We start from the raw sequence: 19135 nt of genomic DNA on the forward strand, positions 1-19135 counted from the left end.
TCCCTCATATGCAGCATGATGCTGCCACCGTGTCCTGTCCATTCAGGTTGATGCACAACAGACTATTAGTCATCCTTTGTAAACAGAAAGTAAAAGTCCAGTCTCATCTGTCCAGAGAATCTCTCTACACAATTTGTGATCCCTACTTGCCTTGTGATAAACTTAAAAAGTAACTAGCTTTCCTTAAAGAACGGCTCTATTTTTGTCACTGCTGAAGCCTATTTAAGCTTTATAGTTCATCACCCTTGGTTGCCCTGTCAATAACTTCTCCCACCTGAAAAATGTGAAGAAAGAAAAAAAAAAAAAAAGTAGTACACACGCCAGTTTTCAGATTTTCATTTCGAGAAAAAAATAAAAATAAAAAAGTGGAAACCGTTAACCATTGAAGTTGAAGTGGTGTGGATACTTTTCCAACGCTCTGTATAGAAAGCAGATGACAGAAATAATGGCTCGATAATTTATTTATCGTTTTGCCCCGCTCCTTTGCATCTGCCCTTTAGGGTAAAGGAGGCAGAAACTACGTAATCTAGCTCGTGCTTTCTCTGTCGTCTAACGTTGCCACGGTTTCACTTTGCGCGCGCGTGCACCGGTGCGCGCTCACGCTGGCTATTGTGGGTTTTTCTTTCTTTTTTTTTTTTTTTATCACCAGGAGACAACTGTGTGGCCTTGCTGGGGTAACGGAGCGGGTGACCAGCTGAATAATAACTAAGGGGCATTAAAAACCATGGCGGACGAACAAGAAATAATGTGCAAGCTGGAGAATATCTTGGAAATACGGTAAAGCGCAAATTCTGCCTCTTCAATGAATGTTTTCCAGATGTTTGGCTAGTGTTTGGAAGCGTTAAGTTAGCTAGCTTTAGCCGTCTGGGAATAACTCCCCCCCCCCTCCATGGCTTCGCTTTTGTTTCTTACCTCGCTAATATTAGCCGTTCTGCTTTGAATTAAAGGCGTTGTGCTGCTCTACATCTTCCATTATTCTGTCTCTGACAACGTGGACAGGCGGGCTAATTGTGTAACAAATACAGACGGACTTCGGGTGCTGAAAGCGCCTATTAGGGCTAATGCATCAAAATCCCAGATGTATCACAACAAATGCCAGATGTGCTCTGCTGAACTGTGCTAGCTAGGTCCTTAGCTTAGCTATCTGTCGTTTGGCTGGTTAGCAGAAGTGACGGGATGGTGGGATTTTTTTAAATTTTTTAATTAGCAGTCTTTTCTTTAGAAACAGGTTTGTGCAGTTTTGAGCACTGTAATTACAATTTACGGAATTGGTGGGTCATTTTTTTCTTTCTTTCTGTAAAAGATGTTATTGTTTGGGGTATAAATTATCTGACTCGTCCGTTATAGAGTAAACCTATTCAGAATCCTGATAGTTGGAGAGGAGGAAAAAAACAATAAAAATGTGTGCCACGGGCTTGCAGAAACAAGACGATCCAGATGCAGAAGATTAAGTCTCGCCTAAAGATGGAGTTTGAGGCTCTGGAGTCGGAGGAGAAGCATTTAAAAGAATACAAACAAGAAATGGATCTCCTTCTGCAAGAGAAAATGGCCCATGTTGAAGAGCTGCGCCTCATCCATGCAGATATTAATGTGGTGAGTTGGTCAAATTCCTAAATACTCTTGAACCCATAAACCCATTTGGTTATTGTTAAATAAAACTTCCAGCAGAGTTCCAGCCACTGAAAGGTTGTTATTTGAAAAATTCTTCATTGTCAATCAAAGGACTGGCATTTGGCTCTAAGTGGAATCCATTGTTTCAGGCTCTGAAGTCTTACCGTCTTTTTTGGCTAAAACGTCTGTATTAATCTGTCATGTTAGATGGAGAGCACCATAAAGCAGTCAGAGAACGACCTGAATAAATTGCTGGAGACAACTCGCCGCCTTCATGATGAGTACAAGCCTCTGAAGGAGCATGTTGATGCACTCAGAATGACTTTAGGTCTGCACAGACTGCCCAACTTGAACGAAGAGGAGGAAAAGCTTTCTCTGGAGTAAGTATATGCACACACTGACAGGTAAATACAACACAGCAGATGTTCTACTTAATGTGGTCCCTACTGCATTCACTAAAAACATGTGTCATCTTGAGTTTTCTTAAATATGCATTTTGTGATGTTGCAACCACAAACCTAATTCTGTTTTATTTTTTGTGATTGACAAACACATATTGGAGCATAATAGTAAGTAAAGAAGATGTAGAAGTATCTATAGTACACATAAAATAGTTAAAATGTGATGTACATTTGTAATTAGCTTTGTAAAACAGCCTTCTTTTACAAAAACTGCTGCCAGTCCCTTAGGCTTTGCACTACAGAGATTAAGATTTTTGTTGCAGTACGATGTGGATCTGGACTTTGGAACAGAATTAACTCATTAATAAACTAAAGCTGCACAATATATCCAATCAAAACCACCATAATAATTTCATAATTTGCAATTTTGCAATTGCATAGAACTGCTTGGATCCAATATTTGATAGGCATGCATGCAAATATTCTGCATACTGACATTTTACTTGGACAGTGGGAGAAGCAGTCATTGCCCATGATGGCCACACTTGATGTGTATTTTGTTGTGACTGTGCCGTGGCGGGTATCAGGAAAAGTGATTTACTCTGAATCAATCTGGGCATCAAATTATTCAGCAAAAGTATCCTAATGACACACTTGCGCTGCAAGGGAATCTAAATCATTCCCTGGTGTCTCTGATTGTATGATTACAGTAAGATGCCCTGTAATTAGCTCTTATCAGCTGCTAAATGCTTCATGACCAGCTTTTTCATTGCTTTCTTTCAACAATGTTTTCTTTTAAAGCTCCCCTTCCATAAATGCCAGATTTGTCGAGAATCAACGGTTTTCCTGTCAATGTATGTCCGCAGCTTTTGAATAAATTCTTCATCTGGCCTGTCAGTTGTGCCACATTCTTTCCATTTTGAAATGATGGAGGGTGCAGTGGCCTGTGAGGCTGTCAAAGATTTTGATGCCTTTTTGTGATTTAATCCTTCTTTGAATTTATCCACAACTTTTTCCTTGAGCTGATTGTTCACTTCATGTAAGTTCTTTGTCATATCATCCCAACAGAACAGCTGTGTTTACAATCTAGTAAGGTAAAAACCTTTCAGGGACAAAAAAAAAAAAAAAAAACTGCACTGAAATTTGTGGCTGTGATTTGACAAAATGTGAAAAACCCTTTACAGGATGCTGTAATTTTTTTTATTATTATTATTCTACAATTAATTTGTAACAAGTCCTGGAGGTAAGATACTTTTTTTGTTATTTGAATATTATGTAAAAGATCTTGTATAAAAAATGACTTGATATTTGCGTAATACGCTTTAATTCGTTTTATTTGCCATTAGTATCATAACATGTTTACTGCTTGCAGTGATAAAGCAGAAGCCTTACAGATGAAATACAGTAGGTTAAAAGTAATCCTTTACAGGGTTTATTTTAGCATCATGGCGCATTGAATATTTACAGCAATGGATGGCATTTTAATGTGCATTCCAGCTGACCTCATAGCTTTACGCTTTGAAGCTATTGACGTTCTGGTGTTTCTCAGGCAAGACCATGTAATCTTACTTTATGACAAGTCACAGCTACAGTTACCAGCGCAAAATAGTTTTTGAGACAAACTTGGTATGGGCCGACACTGAGTTAAATCTGACGCATGAAGGATTACACAGTGGATATGGCTATATGTTGGCCATATAACAGAAATATATTCTGTGTTGGTTCATTAGTGTATAATTACAGTTTGGATGTGTATGAAAATTTGTGACACTCTTTTGTGGGTTTAGCTTGAAGGACAAATTCTGTGCATATTATTTTGAGAACACAAATTTGACACGCTTTATCGAGTTGCAGTTGAGTGGGATGTGATCTTTTTGCAAACACTGGTCCAAGAAGTTCCAGTTTGATTTTAATTTCAACTAAGTATGACAATACTGACGATAAAATGGCTAAGTTATCGTTTATTTACTATGCTGTACACAATCTGAAGTAAAAATGCTAATAAATTTTAATAAATTATCGCGAAATGCCTTTTATTGTGTGTGATTTAGGTGAACTGGTCCTTTAAAAACGCCATCCTTTTGATAGTGTTTTAAAACCCTTTCAGTTTTTCATTGGTATTTTCTTGATCAGCTGGACTGTTCAGACATTAACATCCATTGAAAAACTTTCTTTTTTATCCTAATTTTGTCCAGTCTTTTCCCAGCTGTAGAAACTGCCAAAATGATGGTGACGAATGAGGCCATTTCAGGCTTCATAAAAATCCGTGTCATCCACAAAATTGGAGGTACATCAGGGTGGTCTGACAAGTAGGCTTCCAGCAGCACAAGCCGCAGGCTGACATCCATCAACAGCAGATGATTGTACAATTTGCCGCTGCAAATCATAGTTAATGACGCTAGAACATAGAAGTTAAACTCATCCAGAGTTTTTTTTGGACGGACAGACTCTCGGGTATCCCGAGTCCGGAGCGTCGGGTGTTGTTTTTAGTTTTGTCATCCGTGTTTTTGCTCTACGGGAAGAGTGCTGAAGTGTAACTAAAAGATATTCCTCATGGAAGTTTATTTATAATTGCCGTGTTTATTTACACTGACGGCCACGTTCTTGTCTTGAAGTCAGTTTAAAAAAGAAAAACTTTTCATAAGAGATTTTTCTTTTCCATTTTACTAACCTAAAGAGTGCTACTACTAACAGCTGGAAAATAACATGTGAGCTTCCTAATAAGTAATAAGGCTCTTGAGATTTCTAGTAGACTAAAACACTCACCAAAAAAAAGTGTGCAGTAAGAGCCCTGACCTACTGCTGCTACGTGGGCTGACAACATTGTTGGTCGGTTCACTTTGCGATTTGGCCGTGTATTGTGCACAGGCTCGAATGATGAGTTCATTGCTGGCCAGGTGGTTGTTGTCTGTCCTTCCCGTTCTGGTGACATTCCCACTCGACTATCAGCCGGCCATAAAAGAGACTTCGAAAGCTGAGGCTTATGTTCCCCTGCGGTTTTTCTTAGTATATGCAACTCATTGCAGAAGCAGAGTGACAGATTTATGGAGTAATTGTAGTAAATAATAAAAGTTCCCTGCGAAACTGTATGACAAGAAGAGAGAGAGCAGATTTGAAGAAAATGAAATCACACCCCCAAACAGCTTGCTGGGTACGTTTTAGGAGAATATCAGAGAGTGACATGTCGGGAGAAAAATGAACATTCTATGCCTCAGAAAATGGGGTGGGGGAGAAAATCTCCTGTGAAATATTAACCTGAATAGAAGTTAGAAGCTAAATATCAGAAACACATGTGGGTTATGCAGTGATAGTAAAAAGGCCAACATGCTTGGCACAGGGGTCACTCGTGTTCACAGGAAATGTAACACATTAAATTTGTTCTGTGAATGCACAAAGATCTGCTCTAGCCCGGACCTATTTTGAGAGAAACCAGAGAGGGTAATGAAAGGGGATATCACTTTTTTTTGTCTTTGAAAAAGGGCCAGTCATGCATAAAGTCCAAGGCCACATTTCTTTCCCAGCCCTCCCCTGCACACACCCACGTGCACCCCCTCACGCACGCACGCACGCGTACACGTGCTAAGCGTGCTAACAGTCTTTTTTAAATACTTCAGGCGTTTGATCCGACTTTTGCATTACAAAAAAACAAAAAAAAACGGTGACACAACTGTAATTTTCTTCTGCGTAAGATGCTCATTGTGGACTGGGGTAGTGTCAGCTGTGGGAATTCTAAGATCTAAATAAGATTTGCTTACCAGCTTTATTTCCTTCTCTTTTTTTTCCATTATGCTTTGAACAGTTATTTTGAGAAGCAGAAGGCAGAGTGGCAGAAGGAGCCACATGAGCCCGCCATCCCAGAATCTCTTGCTGCAGCTGCAGCAGCGGCGCAGCAGCTTCAGGTGTCCAGGAAGCAAGACGCCCGGCAGACAGCCACCTTCAGGCAGCAGCCGCCACCCATGAAGGTATTCTCATTTAAAACAGATGCAGCAGAGATCAAAGTGCGTGGATAGACACCCTTTTTTATTAGGTTTTTTTTAGTTTTTTTTTTTTTTTAGATATTAATAATATCTTTATGAGAATTTTAAATAAGAAATTTATAAAGTGAATGCTATTTTAACACTATACATTATCAGCAGATTTTCAATCTATTTTTTTTTAGACTTTTTTTTTCATATTTTTTGCATGAAATAAGTCTTCAGTATGAGGGAAACTAGTACAATTGAAGACTTGTTTCCCATGAATAAGAGTCAAATATTTGACTGGAAATTACCAGTTTTAAGTGGTTCAGTCATAAGTGGACAAGAGGAAAATGAATCTATTGAGCCCTTTATTCAAAATGTTATGTAAAGTGAGTACAATGTTATTAACTGTGAGCATTATTTATTGGTTTTACCTGGTTTAAGTTGCATTTATTTCCATATTACCATTATGTACATGGATAAATGTCATCAAAGTGGAATAAAGCGATTTGTCCTGGTCCATAAACTCTCACATTAACACAAGCAGACACTGGGTTGATCAATGACCATCTATACATTTATATAAAAAATGTATACTTTATCAAAAAACATGCATCCATTATATAAGCTGCCTGTGTTTCTGCAGTTTGCAACAAAATCTTATAGAGGGCCCAAACCTTATATAACAGTTATTATCAAGTGCTTCCATACTTAAGAACATTTGGCCGTAAAAAGAATAATAATACAAAACTTTATTTGGATGTAAAGCAAACACTTTCTTCCCCCCAAACATACGCAGTTGAGTTCAGCTTAGATGGAGCTGAACTCAACTGGCATATGAAGCACACACCCCTACACACACACAAACACACACCCCTCTGCTGACTGTAGCCAAGGGTTTTTACACACAGGAACATGAAGAAAATCTGTTTCACCTCTTGCTAGAAAGCTTTAAAATGCAAAAGAGATTGTCACCAAAACGTCATCTAGATTCAAAATAATGTCAGCAGATTATTAATAAGAATGGTTTGATATCAGCTGACAAGAAAATCTAATTGAGGACATTTTTATGCATTATTGCCTAAATAACTGAACTGTAATTCCTTCATTTAACCATAATAATCCAGAATGACAGCACCTCAAAGGAATGCAGGGATTATTAATCCACTAAATACTTTCTGGTTAAAAGAAAAATCTCTGCACAACTTTTTTTTTTTTTTACCAACATATTTTTATTGAGTTTTTACACTTTGGAAATACAAGCATGTAGTTATTTGAACAGGTTCTCTTTGTAGTTGTTACATGACAGTAATTATTTTACTCAACCCAGAGAAATAAAATAAAACAAAAAATAATAATAATAATAATAATAAAAAGTAAAAAACAAAACAAAGAACACAGCTTCTCAAAAACTGGGGTATCCTCACAGATTACAAATTGGTCAGATATAATTATACACATCTATACAACATGGCACACCACAGGTTCTGGCAAATCAGAACTCAAACAAACCCTCTGTCAAGTCTAAGTCCTTAATAAAATTAATGAAAGGCCCCCAAATCCTCTCAAAAAGATACCGTTTGGATTTCCTAATATATGTTATTCTTTCTAGCGGCAAATTAGACGACATCTGTTTTAACCACTGCGTGACACTAGGTCTATTGATATTTTTCCAAGTCAAAGCAATACATTTTTTTGCAGCCAATGAGCTTATATCTATGAAAGTGCGTTCTGATTTACTAAAGTTATGTTCCCCAGGGAATAAAGCTAGCAGGAACAATTTAGGATCCAGTGGAACTTGCTTTAAGATAATTTTTTCAATTATATCTTTCACCTCTGTCCAAAATGCTTTGATTTGTCTGCATTCCCACATGCAATGTATTAGAGTCCCTTTAGAATTACATTTTACACAAAGATCTGGGATGTTATTATTGTATTTATTTAAATGCACAGGTGTAACATAGATACGCATTAGCCATTTAAATTGTAGAATTCTAAGACGACTGTTTATGGACATTGTGTGAATTTTAATGCAAGCCTTTTCCCAATCCTGTTCACTGATATTTGATGATAGGTCCAAATTCCAGTTTATAAGCTTATTATTTGAGTCCTCTAATGAGTTAGAGATCAGCACATTATAAAAATCTGAAATGATGCCCTTCCTTGATTTATTCCGAGTCATTAATTTTTCAAGTAATGTAAGAGGGGGCTTGTTAAGATTGTTGTAATTTGCTTTAACAAAGCTTCTTATCTGAAGAAATTTGAAGTAATGTTTTTTATCCAGATTGAATTTGGTTTGTAGCTCTGCAAATGACAAAAATATATCAGAATTTGATGGGTAAAGGTCACCGACAGTTTTTAAACCTTGCAGGGCCCAAAGCCTAAAGGTTCCATCTGCTCTACCTGGAGCAAACAGCTGATTACCCCATATTGGGCTAAATTGGGATATGTCGTTTGGCTCCGCAAGGTAATTTCTAACATCCTGCCAAATTTTTATCATGTTTTTCAGAATGGGATTTGTAATATGTTTCTGTAACTTCTTTGATGTGTCAGAGTATATGAACAATGGAAGAGCTAAACTTAAATTGTGGGACTCCATTTCTACCCAGTGAGGATTATCTTTATCTGTAAAATAGAACATAATAGTCCTTAACTGAGTGGCCCAATAATAAAATTTAAAGTTGGGACACTTTAACCCCCCTCTATCAAATGGTAAATAAAGCAACGAGAGGCGTAGCCTAGGCCTTCCATTATTCCACACAAAAGCCAAAATGCTTTTTTTTAACCAATTGAATAATTCAGGAGGAGGCGGCAGTGGAATGCTTTGAAAGAGGTATAATAGCTTTGGAAGTATATTCATTTTAAGGACATTAACTCTTCCCAATATGGATATAGGCAGAGATGTCCAGTTGTCAATTGAGGTAGCTATTGTTTTCATTAAGAGTTCGTAATTGGATTTGACCACCTGTTGTAGTTCAGGGAAAATCTGAACACCCAAATATGTGAAATGTTCCACTACTTTAAATTGCTTAATCTCACTGACAGGGTTCATCCTTTCACCTAGATTTAATACCAGAATAGAGGATTTTGTATTATTTACTTTGTAGCCAGAGACTCTCCCAAATTCCTGGATCACTTCCATCACCGCTGGAATTGAATTTTTTAGATCTGTTAGAAATAAAATAACATCATCAGCAAATAGAGATATTTTGTGCTCTGTGGGACCCACGGTGATCCCAGAGATTTGTGGATGGAGACGAATAGCTAATGCCAAAGGCTCGATTGCTAGTGTGAACAGTAAGGGGGAGAGAGGGCATCCCTGACGACAACCCTTCCTGATTTGAATCGCCCTTGAAAATATTTTATTTGATACTATTTCCGCAGTTGGATTATTATATAATATTTTAACCCATTTAATAAAGTTACTACCACAATTCAATCTTTCCAATATGTTAAAAAGATAGGGCCATTCAACCCTATCAAAAGCCTTCTCTGCGTCCACTGAAAGAAGAGCTGTGTCTTTAGCGTTCTTTTTGAACCAAATAATATTCAGGACCCTTCTAATATTGTGGTATCCTTGCCTCCCAACCACAAATCCATTTTGATCTTTATTGATAATATCTGGTAAGATTTTTTGCAGTCGAAATGCCAATAGTTTACAAATGATTTTGAGATCAGAGTTAAGTAGGCTGATGGGTCTCAGGTTTTCACATTTATTGGGAGGTTTACCAGGTTTTGGCAGGAGAATAATTAGAGCCTGATTTAAAGAAGGAGGCAAGGTGCCATTTTTAAATGACTCCATGAACATGTCTAGAAGGGGACAGAGCAATTTGTCCCTAAATTTTTTGTAAAAGTCAATGGGGATACCATCAGGTCCTGGTTGATTACCAGATTTCATTCCATTAATGGCCTGTGCTAATTCCTCTTTATTTATTTCCATATTTAAGTCTACTCTACAATCTTCTGCAATGACAGGAATATATAGTCTACCCAAAAACTTGTCTAATTCCACTTGGTCTAACTGTCCTTTAGAGTCATATAATTTCTGATAATAATCTTTAAAAGCATTATTAATATCCCTTGGATCTATTAGAGTTTTATCCTGTGTTTCAATTGATGTAATCGAGGTTGTTGTTTCAAGCTGTTTAATCTGCCAAGCTAGAAGTTTTCCAGCCTTGTCCCCCTGTTCGTAAAAATTTTGCTTCAATCTTAAGAGACTGGATGCAGCTCTAAGACTGGACATTTTGTCATATTCTGCTCTGAGAATCATCAGCTGTTTTTTCAATTCAGTATCATTTGTTTGAAAAACCCTCTCCTGAATGTTTTTTATTTTATTTTCTAGGTGCTGCCTTTTAGTTTTGGCCTCCTTGGACTTATTGCCTGTAAAGCTAATAATATGACCTCTAATAAATGCTTTAAAGGCCTCCCATCTGATGCATGCTGTTGTTTGATTTGTGTTAAACTCAAAGAACTCATCAATTTGTTGTCCTATATATTTAACAAAATCCTCATCCTGCAACCATTTATGCTGAAAACGCCATTTAGGGGGATCCCTGGTAAGGTTCTTATCACAGTAACTCAGACAACATGGAGCATGATCTGAAATCACTATGTTTCCATACGTACAGTTTTGAATTTTTGATATTAGTTCTGATGAAATTAAAAAATAATCTATTCGCGAGTAAGACTGAAATGTTGCTGAATAACATGAGTAGGCTCTGGTTTGTTGCTGAAGTTCCCTAAAGATGTCTACCAGTCTAAGAGTTTTCATAAACAACTGTATAGTTGTTCTACAGGTGTTATGTGTCAGATCTGACCCTGTGGATCTATCTATTTCTGGAATAAGAGTACAATTAAAATCCCCTGCAATCACAAAGCGCCCCTGCAATGATGAAAGTAAGAGGAACAAGTTTTGAAAAAACCCAGGATCATTTGCGTTAGGGCCATAAACATTAACTAAGTTAAGTTTTTCCAATAGTAAAGAGCCCTGAACTATCAAATATCTACCCTTCTTATCCTTGATAACATTGTTTACAAGAAATGGGATAGATTCGTGGATAAGAGTCATAACTCCTCTGGCTCGAGAAGAAAATGTTGAAGTGAATACATTGCCTCGCCACCTCCTCCTGACCCGCCCCTCATCTTTTTCCATAAGATGCGTCTCCTGTAGAAATACTATTCTGGAGTTCAGATCTTGCAGTTTATTAATGACTTGTTTGACCTTTTTTTAGACGTTGTAGGCCCCTGCAGTTCCATGTAACTATCTTAAGATTTAAGGCTTGCGACATGTAAGATCCACCAAATTACCAGAAATGGAGAAGAAATAAAAAACAAAGTTTACCCCATACAAACATGAACATTTGAGAAGCTTAAACAACAGAACAAAACTCACAACATAACCCCTAAACCTAGATTCCCACATCAAGTCCAACCGAGGGACTCCCTCCCCCCTCAGTACACCTCCCGTTATCACGTGTGACCGACCCACACGCAGTGAGGAGCAGTCTAACCACTCAATAACCAAAATAAAAGTTTTATTACCGATGCTGTTCACTATATATAACAGTAACTTACTCTTCCATATATTTGCTCACGGGATCGAACTTATTAGTATGGACATCAACCGGTATCTGCACTTTTCCTTTTGCCATTTCTAAGCAGAAGTAAATGTATTCATAATAAAACCCTCCTGTTCCACCACCAATACAACTGAACGATAATGGCATGAAAAAGATTATAGGAAGCCACAAATTGTTAACTTAGGAAACCATATATGGCATTTTTAACCCATAGTTACCTCCTCGTTGGTTTTCTTCTGGATTTTCTGTAAAAACTCACGTGCAGCCGCTGCTGTTTTGAAAGCAAGAGTTCGGTCCTGATAAGTCACCAGCAGCTTGGCTGGGTGAGCCACCCCGTGGCGCAATCCCAGTTTGCGTAGCTCCGTGCGTATTGGGTCAAACTGCTTCCGAAGCTGGAAAAGACCCGTCGCTGTATCTGGGTAGAACCGGATTTGATTATTCTGGTAGCGAATTTCAGTATTAGCTCTTGATGCTAGAGCAATAAGCTGCTTATCCTTGTAGCTGAGAAATCTCATTATTAAAGTGCGGGGCGCTGCGGTGTTGTCTCTCCGGGGTCCAATTCGATGCGCTCTTTCCACGACCACAGCTCCAACACCGAGGGTCTCCGGCAACCACTTCTCTAGGAACTCACATGGATTCTGCCCTTCAGCTCCCTCCGGCAGTCCGATAAGCCTTAGGTTGTTTTGTCTCGACCTAGCCTCCAGATCCGTAACTTTATCTTCCAAGTCCTTCTTCTTGGACTCTAGCGCATCCACCTTAGTTCGTAGCATTTCTATCTCACTTTCCGCATCAGAAATACGTGTTTCGGTTTCTGTGATTCGTTGTGTACAGTCGTTTATCTCTTTTCTTACGCTGTCGATGGAGCTCAGAACTTCGTCGAATCTAGAGGAGAAATCCTTCTGGATCGAATTAACAACAGAAAGTATTTCGTCCACCTTGCTGCTTTGAGACTTCGGGTTCTCTTCTCTGTCTGCGGCAGCCATCAGAGCCGAGCAAGAGCTAGCATTAGCTTTCTGCATTTCACCTCGAAGATGGTATTCTGTTAGCTTATGTTGTTTCGCCTTTTCACTTACGTCTTGGGATGTTTTTGCTGCTTTAGGCATTATTCCGAACTCGCGCGCTCATTTGTCATTTAGTTCGTTCTGAAAGGAAGAGTTTTAGATAAATTCTTTGACTGGAACAGCAGAGCGGTAAAGGCACGTCCTTTCACATGGCCGCCATAACCGGAAGTCCTGCACAACTTTTACTCAGAGCTGAACTCAATGACCATCAATACATTTGTGATAAACATATATTTTGTCAAAAAACATGATAGCAAATGGCCAGCAAATGTATTATAAACCACTATGCATATATAAGAAATGTTTGATAACAGATTTGTACAGTTTGCTTTTCACAGTGGAGTAAGTTCAGGGGTTTGTCACCAGAATGTGGATTAAATAATGTTTATGAATCCCAATCAGCTGCCTCAAATTAGATATGATAATAGAAATATTTGCACTCAAGTATAAATAGACCATCCAGGAGAGATTAAATTTTCTTTGTGTGCTGTTGATATATTCCAGAGATTTTCATGAAATGTCTCCTGCCTTATGTGTCTGTGTTCCTGTGACAAAAAACACCACGGATAAAAGAACTACTACACTCTATTAACCCTGCCTTTCACACCTCTTTTATTAGTATCTGGTTTAAGTGGCTGGAATGAGCACAACACTTTGATCAGCAGGATGACTTATTGAAGTTAAAGATCAGGGTGATGGCAAGGAGGCCGTCTAACCTCAGCCTTGGAGCACATCACCAAAGACGATATGTAATATTGGCATACTGGGATTGATAGCAAATATAACTGATTATGCCCGGATTAGCTAATATATCACTATTGGTTACCAAGGTGCTAATAGCATGTGAGCTATCAGCAAAAGCTATTTGCTATGCCAATAGCCGGAATGTGCTATTGGCTTAACGTGAGCTAAATGCAAAAATCAGCATGCTAGCAATCAATCACAAAGGTTATATTAAAGTTGGGTAGTATGCTACTGTTTGGTATGATGTTGGTAGTAAGCAAATGACTTATAACATGTTACCTAACAATAGGTGTCACTGTCTGCTACAAAATATTATCATTAGCTTGGCTAATCCGCAAATATTAGCATGGCTATCACTAGAAGATTAGCCAGGATTAGCTAGCTTTACTGCTTATAGTAGCTTATGCTGGTATTGGTAAAATACTTAAATTTGCTAATATGCTAATTTAAGCATACTAGCCAGTATGTCAGCCAACATTAGAGTTTAGATTTATGACCTGAACCCGACTCAAAATTCGGACCGGGTCGAGCCTAAATTATTTGCTTGATGATCGGGTCAGGATTGGCCTTGTGTGTCACGATTAATTGGCCTACAATACTTGTAGTACAGAGAAACCTAAATGAGAATGCACAATATTAAGTTTGTTAATCTACTACTTAAGGGTACAACAATTTATTGGAGTCAATTTAATCTTCGGAGATTGGTCATCAGCTGATATTTATATGTGAAACCGATCTTATCCATCGATCTTGTCTACCTCCAAAAAGGTATAAAAATCAGCCACTGTCCTCTTTTGTTCTCCGGCCCACCAGGGCATGTTTGCACATTTTCAGTAATAATAATCGCCCTGCTGTTGCCAACTCGGCAACTTTCTTGCTATATTTCGCAATATTTAAGACAAAACAAAATTGGTATCCGCCAAAGTCGGAATCGGCAGGTCAGACTTTTTAAAGATCGACAATCGGCCATAAAACTGTAATCGGTGCAGCCTTAGCCTTACTACTTATAGTCTAAATAGAGAAGTTGGCAGCTTACCCTATTGAGGAAAGCAAAAAAAGGTGCAAAAGTTCGTTAGACTTTAACAAGCATAGCGCATTGCACAATAAATGCGCACGCAGACCCGCCCTGCTCCATTCCTATCTATCACACACACCAGATTATTTACACTTGACTCACACTGCAGTCCCACGCAACGAGATGCCGCTTGAAGACATTACATAAAATCTAAAAACGGGAGAAGTTGAACTACTTACTCAAATTATGTTCTAAAAATGAATGCTCTAAAATCGTAATTAAAATAATATGTCAGGTTTACTTTGGACGCCGGCCTATAATTAAAGTTAATTAGTTGGGTCAGATCGGGCTTGGACACGATGTCTACGGGCTCTGGCCAGATCGGGCTGGATATTTTTGGGCCCAATCTAAACTCTTAACATGTACATTCTGCTAGCAGCTAGCTAAAATGCTTAGCTAGCGAGCTAAGATTAGCATAAAAGGGGCTTTCAGTGTATTAATTTGCAAACCTTTATGGTGCTTTCATTAAACTTGTGCAACCAAGAAGCCATGCAATGTAGTTATTGTTCATCAATGCACTACTGTCTGTCCATAGCTGTGGTAGCCACCAGTTAGAGCTTTCCAACTTCTAAAAATAGAAGTGGAGCAACAAATTGGCTTTTTAAGGCTTATTTGAGAGCACCCAAAAATCAACAAAATATTCATACGACATCTACTTCCCAGGTTTAATGATTTAAAAGTGGAGCTTGGTGGAAGATAATGATGGGTAGGTCTTGATAATTCTACTCAGAGCTGGTGATGTACCAATCTCCTGCAACCTTACATCAATTTGGCTCCACTCAAACACAGTTTTTTGTTTTTTTTTTAATAATCTGTTCCAATTTAGTTTGGCATGTTTGTTGGTAAAATATGTTTAAAGTGGGTTGCATTTGGTTACTCATTTACAGAAGACCTTTGTTTTCTATCTTTTTTATATCAAACTAATTCCTTTCAAGCCTGTATACTAAACACTGGGCAGTTGGCGCTTGTGCTTTGCTTGAATTGTGTTTTTTTTTTTTTTGTCCATATGTTGTAACTGTGAAAGACCTAGAGAGTTGTTCAGATTTGGGACATTGCAAAGACAATTTCCCAATGTGCCTCGGTGACAGAAAATTTGGGAAGTGCAGCTAAAATGCGAACACAGATGGAACACATCGATACTAATATTGTTAGCAGCAGGGTGTCACAGCACTTTTCAGTTACCTTTTGATCTTGGAGCTCTATCTCCTGGTTGTGATCTATGAACAAAAACTAGTAAACAACCTAAGTGCTGCCCTTACTTTAAACGAACAGGGCTTTGTTTAGGTCAGTGTAGTCATAAGTTTATGTTGCTCATCTTAACAGATGTTCTCGCATCCTGTTAATGAGTAAATCCATAACTTATCCACGTAGCACCTTTTTATATAGGAAGTAATGCAAGTTTGGTTTCAGTGGGACAGTGCTTCACATCCCTTAAATTTTTTTGTTCCCCCCACATTTTGTCTTGTTACAACCAAATCCATTTCTTATCCTCCACACTGAGTCAATACTTTGCGGAATCAGTTTTTGCAGCAATTAAAGTTGCTTGTTTTTAAGGGTTTTTCTGCTATTCCTCTTTAAAAAAAACCCTCAATCAGATTGGACGGAGGAAAGGATCTGAAATTCAACTTTCCACAAGCCTCTTAATTAGATACATCAGGATTTTGTTGGGCTGTTCTAGCCATTGTACAGTCTGTTGACTAATTAGGGGACTGATGGGAATTTGTTACGATAGGTTTGATTTAGAAACTCTCTTTGTAGAAGTAGCTGAATGAAAATGGATGCCACACTTTTCAGATTTTTATCAGTGAAGATGCTGAAAGCCTTATATCGTTCTCTTCCCACAGTTATGCACTACTTTGTGTGGGTCTATCAAATTAAATCACTGCCAAGCACATTGATATTTATGGTCATGACATAAAATGTAATAAGTATACGGAGTGTGACTACTGCCTGGCACCGCAGCAATCGAACCAGCCTGACCAAAGTCATACTAACCTTACTGGATTTATTATGTAAATCGGTTTAGGGAAATTTTACATGACTGAATTATTTTCTTAATTCTCCATGTCGGAACAAAAGCAGCACTCAATAAGTGTAGAATAAAGTTTTTGACTGGACCTCTTCTCTGCAGGCATGCCTGTCCTGCCATCAGCAGATTCACCGCAACGCTCCCATATGTCCGCTGTGCAAGGCCAAGAGCCGCTCCCGCAACCCAAAGAAGCCGAAGAGGAAACCAGATGAGTAGATCCTTGTCACAACTTCAACTTCTCGGTAGGGTTTAAACTGCTCCGATCCACTGATCTTGGATCAGCCAGATTTATTCCCCCACATGACTGGAGGAAGTAAAAAAAAAAAAAAAAAGGTCTGAGCTTGAGGACGATTTCAACACTCTCTGTTTCAGTAACTTTTCTCAGTATTGTCAGCGCTTAATTGTGGATTCAGTGATGTCATACAAGTCGTCTGTGTTTTCATCGCTTTGGATGTGTTTACTCTATGTAAATGTGTGACTTCCACCGTAGTGTAGCAGCTCCCTGAATAGTATGTTGCAATAATGCAAAGTGAACTCATTCAAATACTGTTGCCATTGTTGCTCCTGTTTGCTTTTAATTATCTTGTGTAATTCATTCTTCTGCAGTGCATGCCATGACTATTGTGTAGTTTTTGTGACAATGTAAAATAACATGGTTTCTCTAAGTTAAATACAGTTACACTATTGTTTTATGTTTACAGTCAAAACGAAAAAGGGGAAAAAAAACAAAAAAAAAACAGCTAGTATGTTTAACTTTAATACTGCGAAAAGGAAATAAATTGATGTTTTGTACTAAGTTTGTGCCATGTCTCTTTCTTGTGTGCATAGAACAATTACTAGAGCTAAACATCCTGTGGTTTGGTGTTATAGTTTCCAAACATTACCCAAAATGATACATTGTAAAGTGTGACATGCCACACATTTTTATGTCTGATTGAACCATTTTAAAACACGAAGATGCTTTGATGTCAACCTTTACATTAAAGCTCTGGCTGAATGTTTTTTGAGCCCCATTTTCTGGTGTTTTTCTGCCTTTAATAGATTTCATCTAAGATTGCCTTTTTTCATTTAATCCACACATTTTCTCATCAACTCTAGCCACCTTGCTGAAGAAGAGCATCAACTCGCAATTTACCACGGCATTGATGCATTTAGGACGACTTTACTTGTGCTCTAAGAAACTCCTGATGCTTTCGCAAAACAACGGCTTTGAGATTAAGCTTCACGCAGGTGGAATCTGTCATAATGAGGCGACTTTTGACAATACGTTGTCTCACAATAAAACTGGAGGGAAACACATGCCACACTTGTCAGTTTTTCATTTGAAGGAACTGTTAAAAAAAAAAAAAAACACAGCCTCCTCACAATTATGCTTTTTGTCGTAATATTCAGAAAAACAAAAAAAGTTTAGAGGGTATCGTTACTTTTATGGAGCCCTATAAACATTGCTAGCAAATGGATGGACTTAGCCTTTGTTTGAAGATAAAGAAGGAGGAATATGTTTGACTCCAGCGCATCATTGTGCCTCTCACTCTGTTAATATGCTGTCATGTCTGCAGCTATCTGTCTGAAAAAGGACAGCGAGGATTTGTTAAATGAGTTCCTGTTGCGTTTTTGTCAGGGTAACCCCTCATTTCATCTGTTGCCAGGGCAACTCCACGTTCTTTAGTGGTTGCTAAGGCAACCCTAGGTTGCTGTGACCGCATATTTTCACCTAAGAAGTTCCTCCCAAATCCAGCGAGGGCCGGAACTCTGCACCAACTCCCACATAAAGAGTCCAATGTAGCAGAGAGGAGACATTTAAACGGCAACAATTAAGAAAGTGTAACCTGTCCGCCAAGCTAATCTGTCCTTAAGTCACTCGCTCAAGTTTGTGTTTAGTCTGTCCTTCAGTGTCTGGAAGTGCAGTTGTGTCTTTTTCCTCCAGATAAAAGTTGCCAAGGCCAGTTAGGGCTGTTTGTGCTCACAGACCCTGCAGACACTGGGACGGGGGAGCTCCGCCCGCCTCCCCAGCCTGTCAGCACAAAGACATAAACAGCAGAAATAAGGCCTTCTATCCTCATAAAAGCTACAGAGCTGAACCACAGAAAGATGGCCTCTCACATGTCCATTCCCCTTGGACCGAACAGGGACAGGCGGGACATCCGGACCTTGACGCAGATTAAAGAAGGGATGGGTTTCTCCTTCAGTCTGTCCGGTCAGCTAGAGGCAGGTAGGAGAATGCAGCAAGCCTTTCAGTGTTGATACCATAACTTGAAATTATTCATCTGAGACGCCTCCTCATCTATTCAAAAGAGCAAAGAGAATTGCTCTTGTTCCAGACACATAAAGTCAAACTGCAGCAGTAGCTTTTAAAATGCCTCGTCTTCATCCCAGGGTTCCAATATATGCCTGGGATGAATGGGTTTCCTCTACACCTTTTGGACAATTGTATGCTGAAGAGAACAGGGATATTCCTAAGTATATAAATGATCAAAATTAAATAAAAATACAAATTAAACTTCTGTTTTTTAATGCTTCTCTTTTGTATTGTTTTTCCAGAAAGTGCCATTCATTCTGCACAGCTGCCCAGTCAAAAATACATACTCACCTCAGAGTTAAAATATTTCCTGTGAATTAGGCATTTTTATGCTTTTTAAACTCTTTATTAGAATAGAGTTAAAAAAAAGAACACTA

The 19135-nt window shown here is 38.5% G+C and overlaps 2 protein-coding genes across 2 annotated transcripts in view; one reads left to right on the forward strand and one right to left on the reverse strand.

Annotated features, from left to right (window-relative positions):
* Positions 1-1415, reverse strand: part of LOC114138940 (moesin-like) — a 27484-nt gene extending 26069 nt beyond the window's left edge. Inside the window, exon 1 of the mRNA XM_028008446.1 lies at positions 913-1415. The gene's annotated coding sequence lies outside the window, so the exon portion shown is untranslated. The remainder of the gene's footprint in view (positions 1-912) is intronic.
* Positions 598-17255, forward strand: zc4h2 (zinc finger, C4H2 domain containing). The gene is made up of 5 exons (XM_028008452.1): positions 598-777; positions 1422-1593; positions 1819-1991; positions 5812-5974; positions 16562-17255. The coding sequence occupies exons 1-5, from the start codon at positions 725-727 to the stop codon at positions 16673-16675; spliced, it is 675 nt and encodes a 224-aa protein (XP_027864253.1). The 5' UTR covers positions 598-724; the 3' UTR covers positions 16676-17255.
* The last annotated feature ends 1880 nt before the right edge of the window (positions 17256-19135 follow it).

Source organism: Xiphophorus couchianus, chromosome 23 (assembly GCF_001444195.1).
Source record: "Xiphophorus couchianus chromosome 23, X_couchianus-1.0, whole genome shotgun sequence".
Classification (NCBI taxonomy): Eukaryota; Metazoa; Chordata; class Actinopteri; order Cyprinodontiformes; family Poeciliidae; genus Xiphophorus; species Xiphophorus couchianus.

Bases quoted from the DNA above. Each gene is read 5' to 3' on its own strand.
- zc4h2 (XM_028008452.1), top strand. From the start codon at position 725: ATGGCGGACGAACAAGAAATAATGTGCAAGCTGGAGAATATCTTGGAA. The intron at 1,594-1,818 runs GTGAGTTGGTCA...CTGTCATGTTAG, and splicing joins TCCATGCAGATATTAATGTG to ATGGAGAGCACCATAAAGCA. The intron at 5,975-16,561 runs GTATTCTCATTT...TCTTCTCTGCAG, and splicing joins AGCAGCCGCCACCCATGAAG to GCATGCCTGTCCTGCCATCA.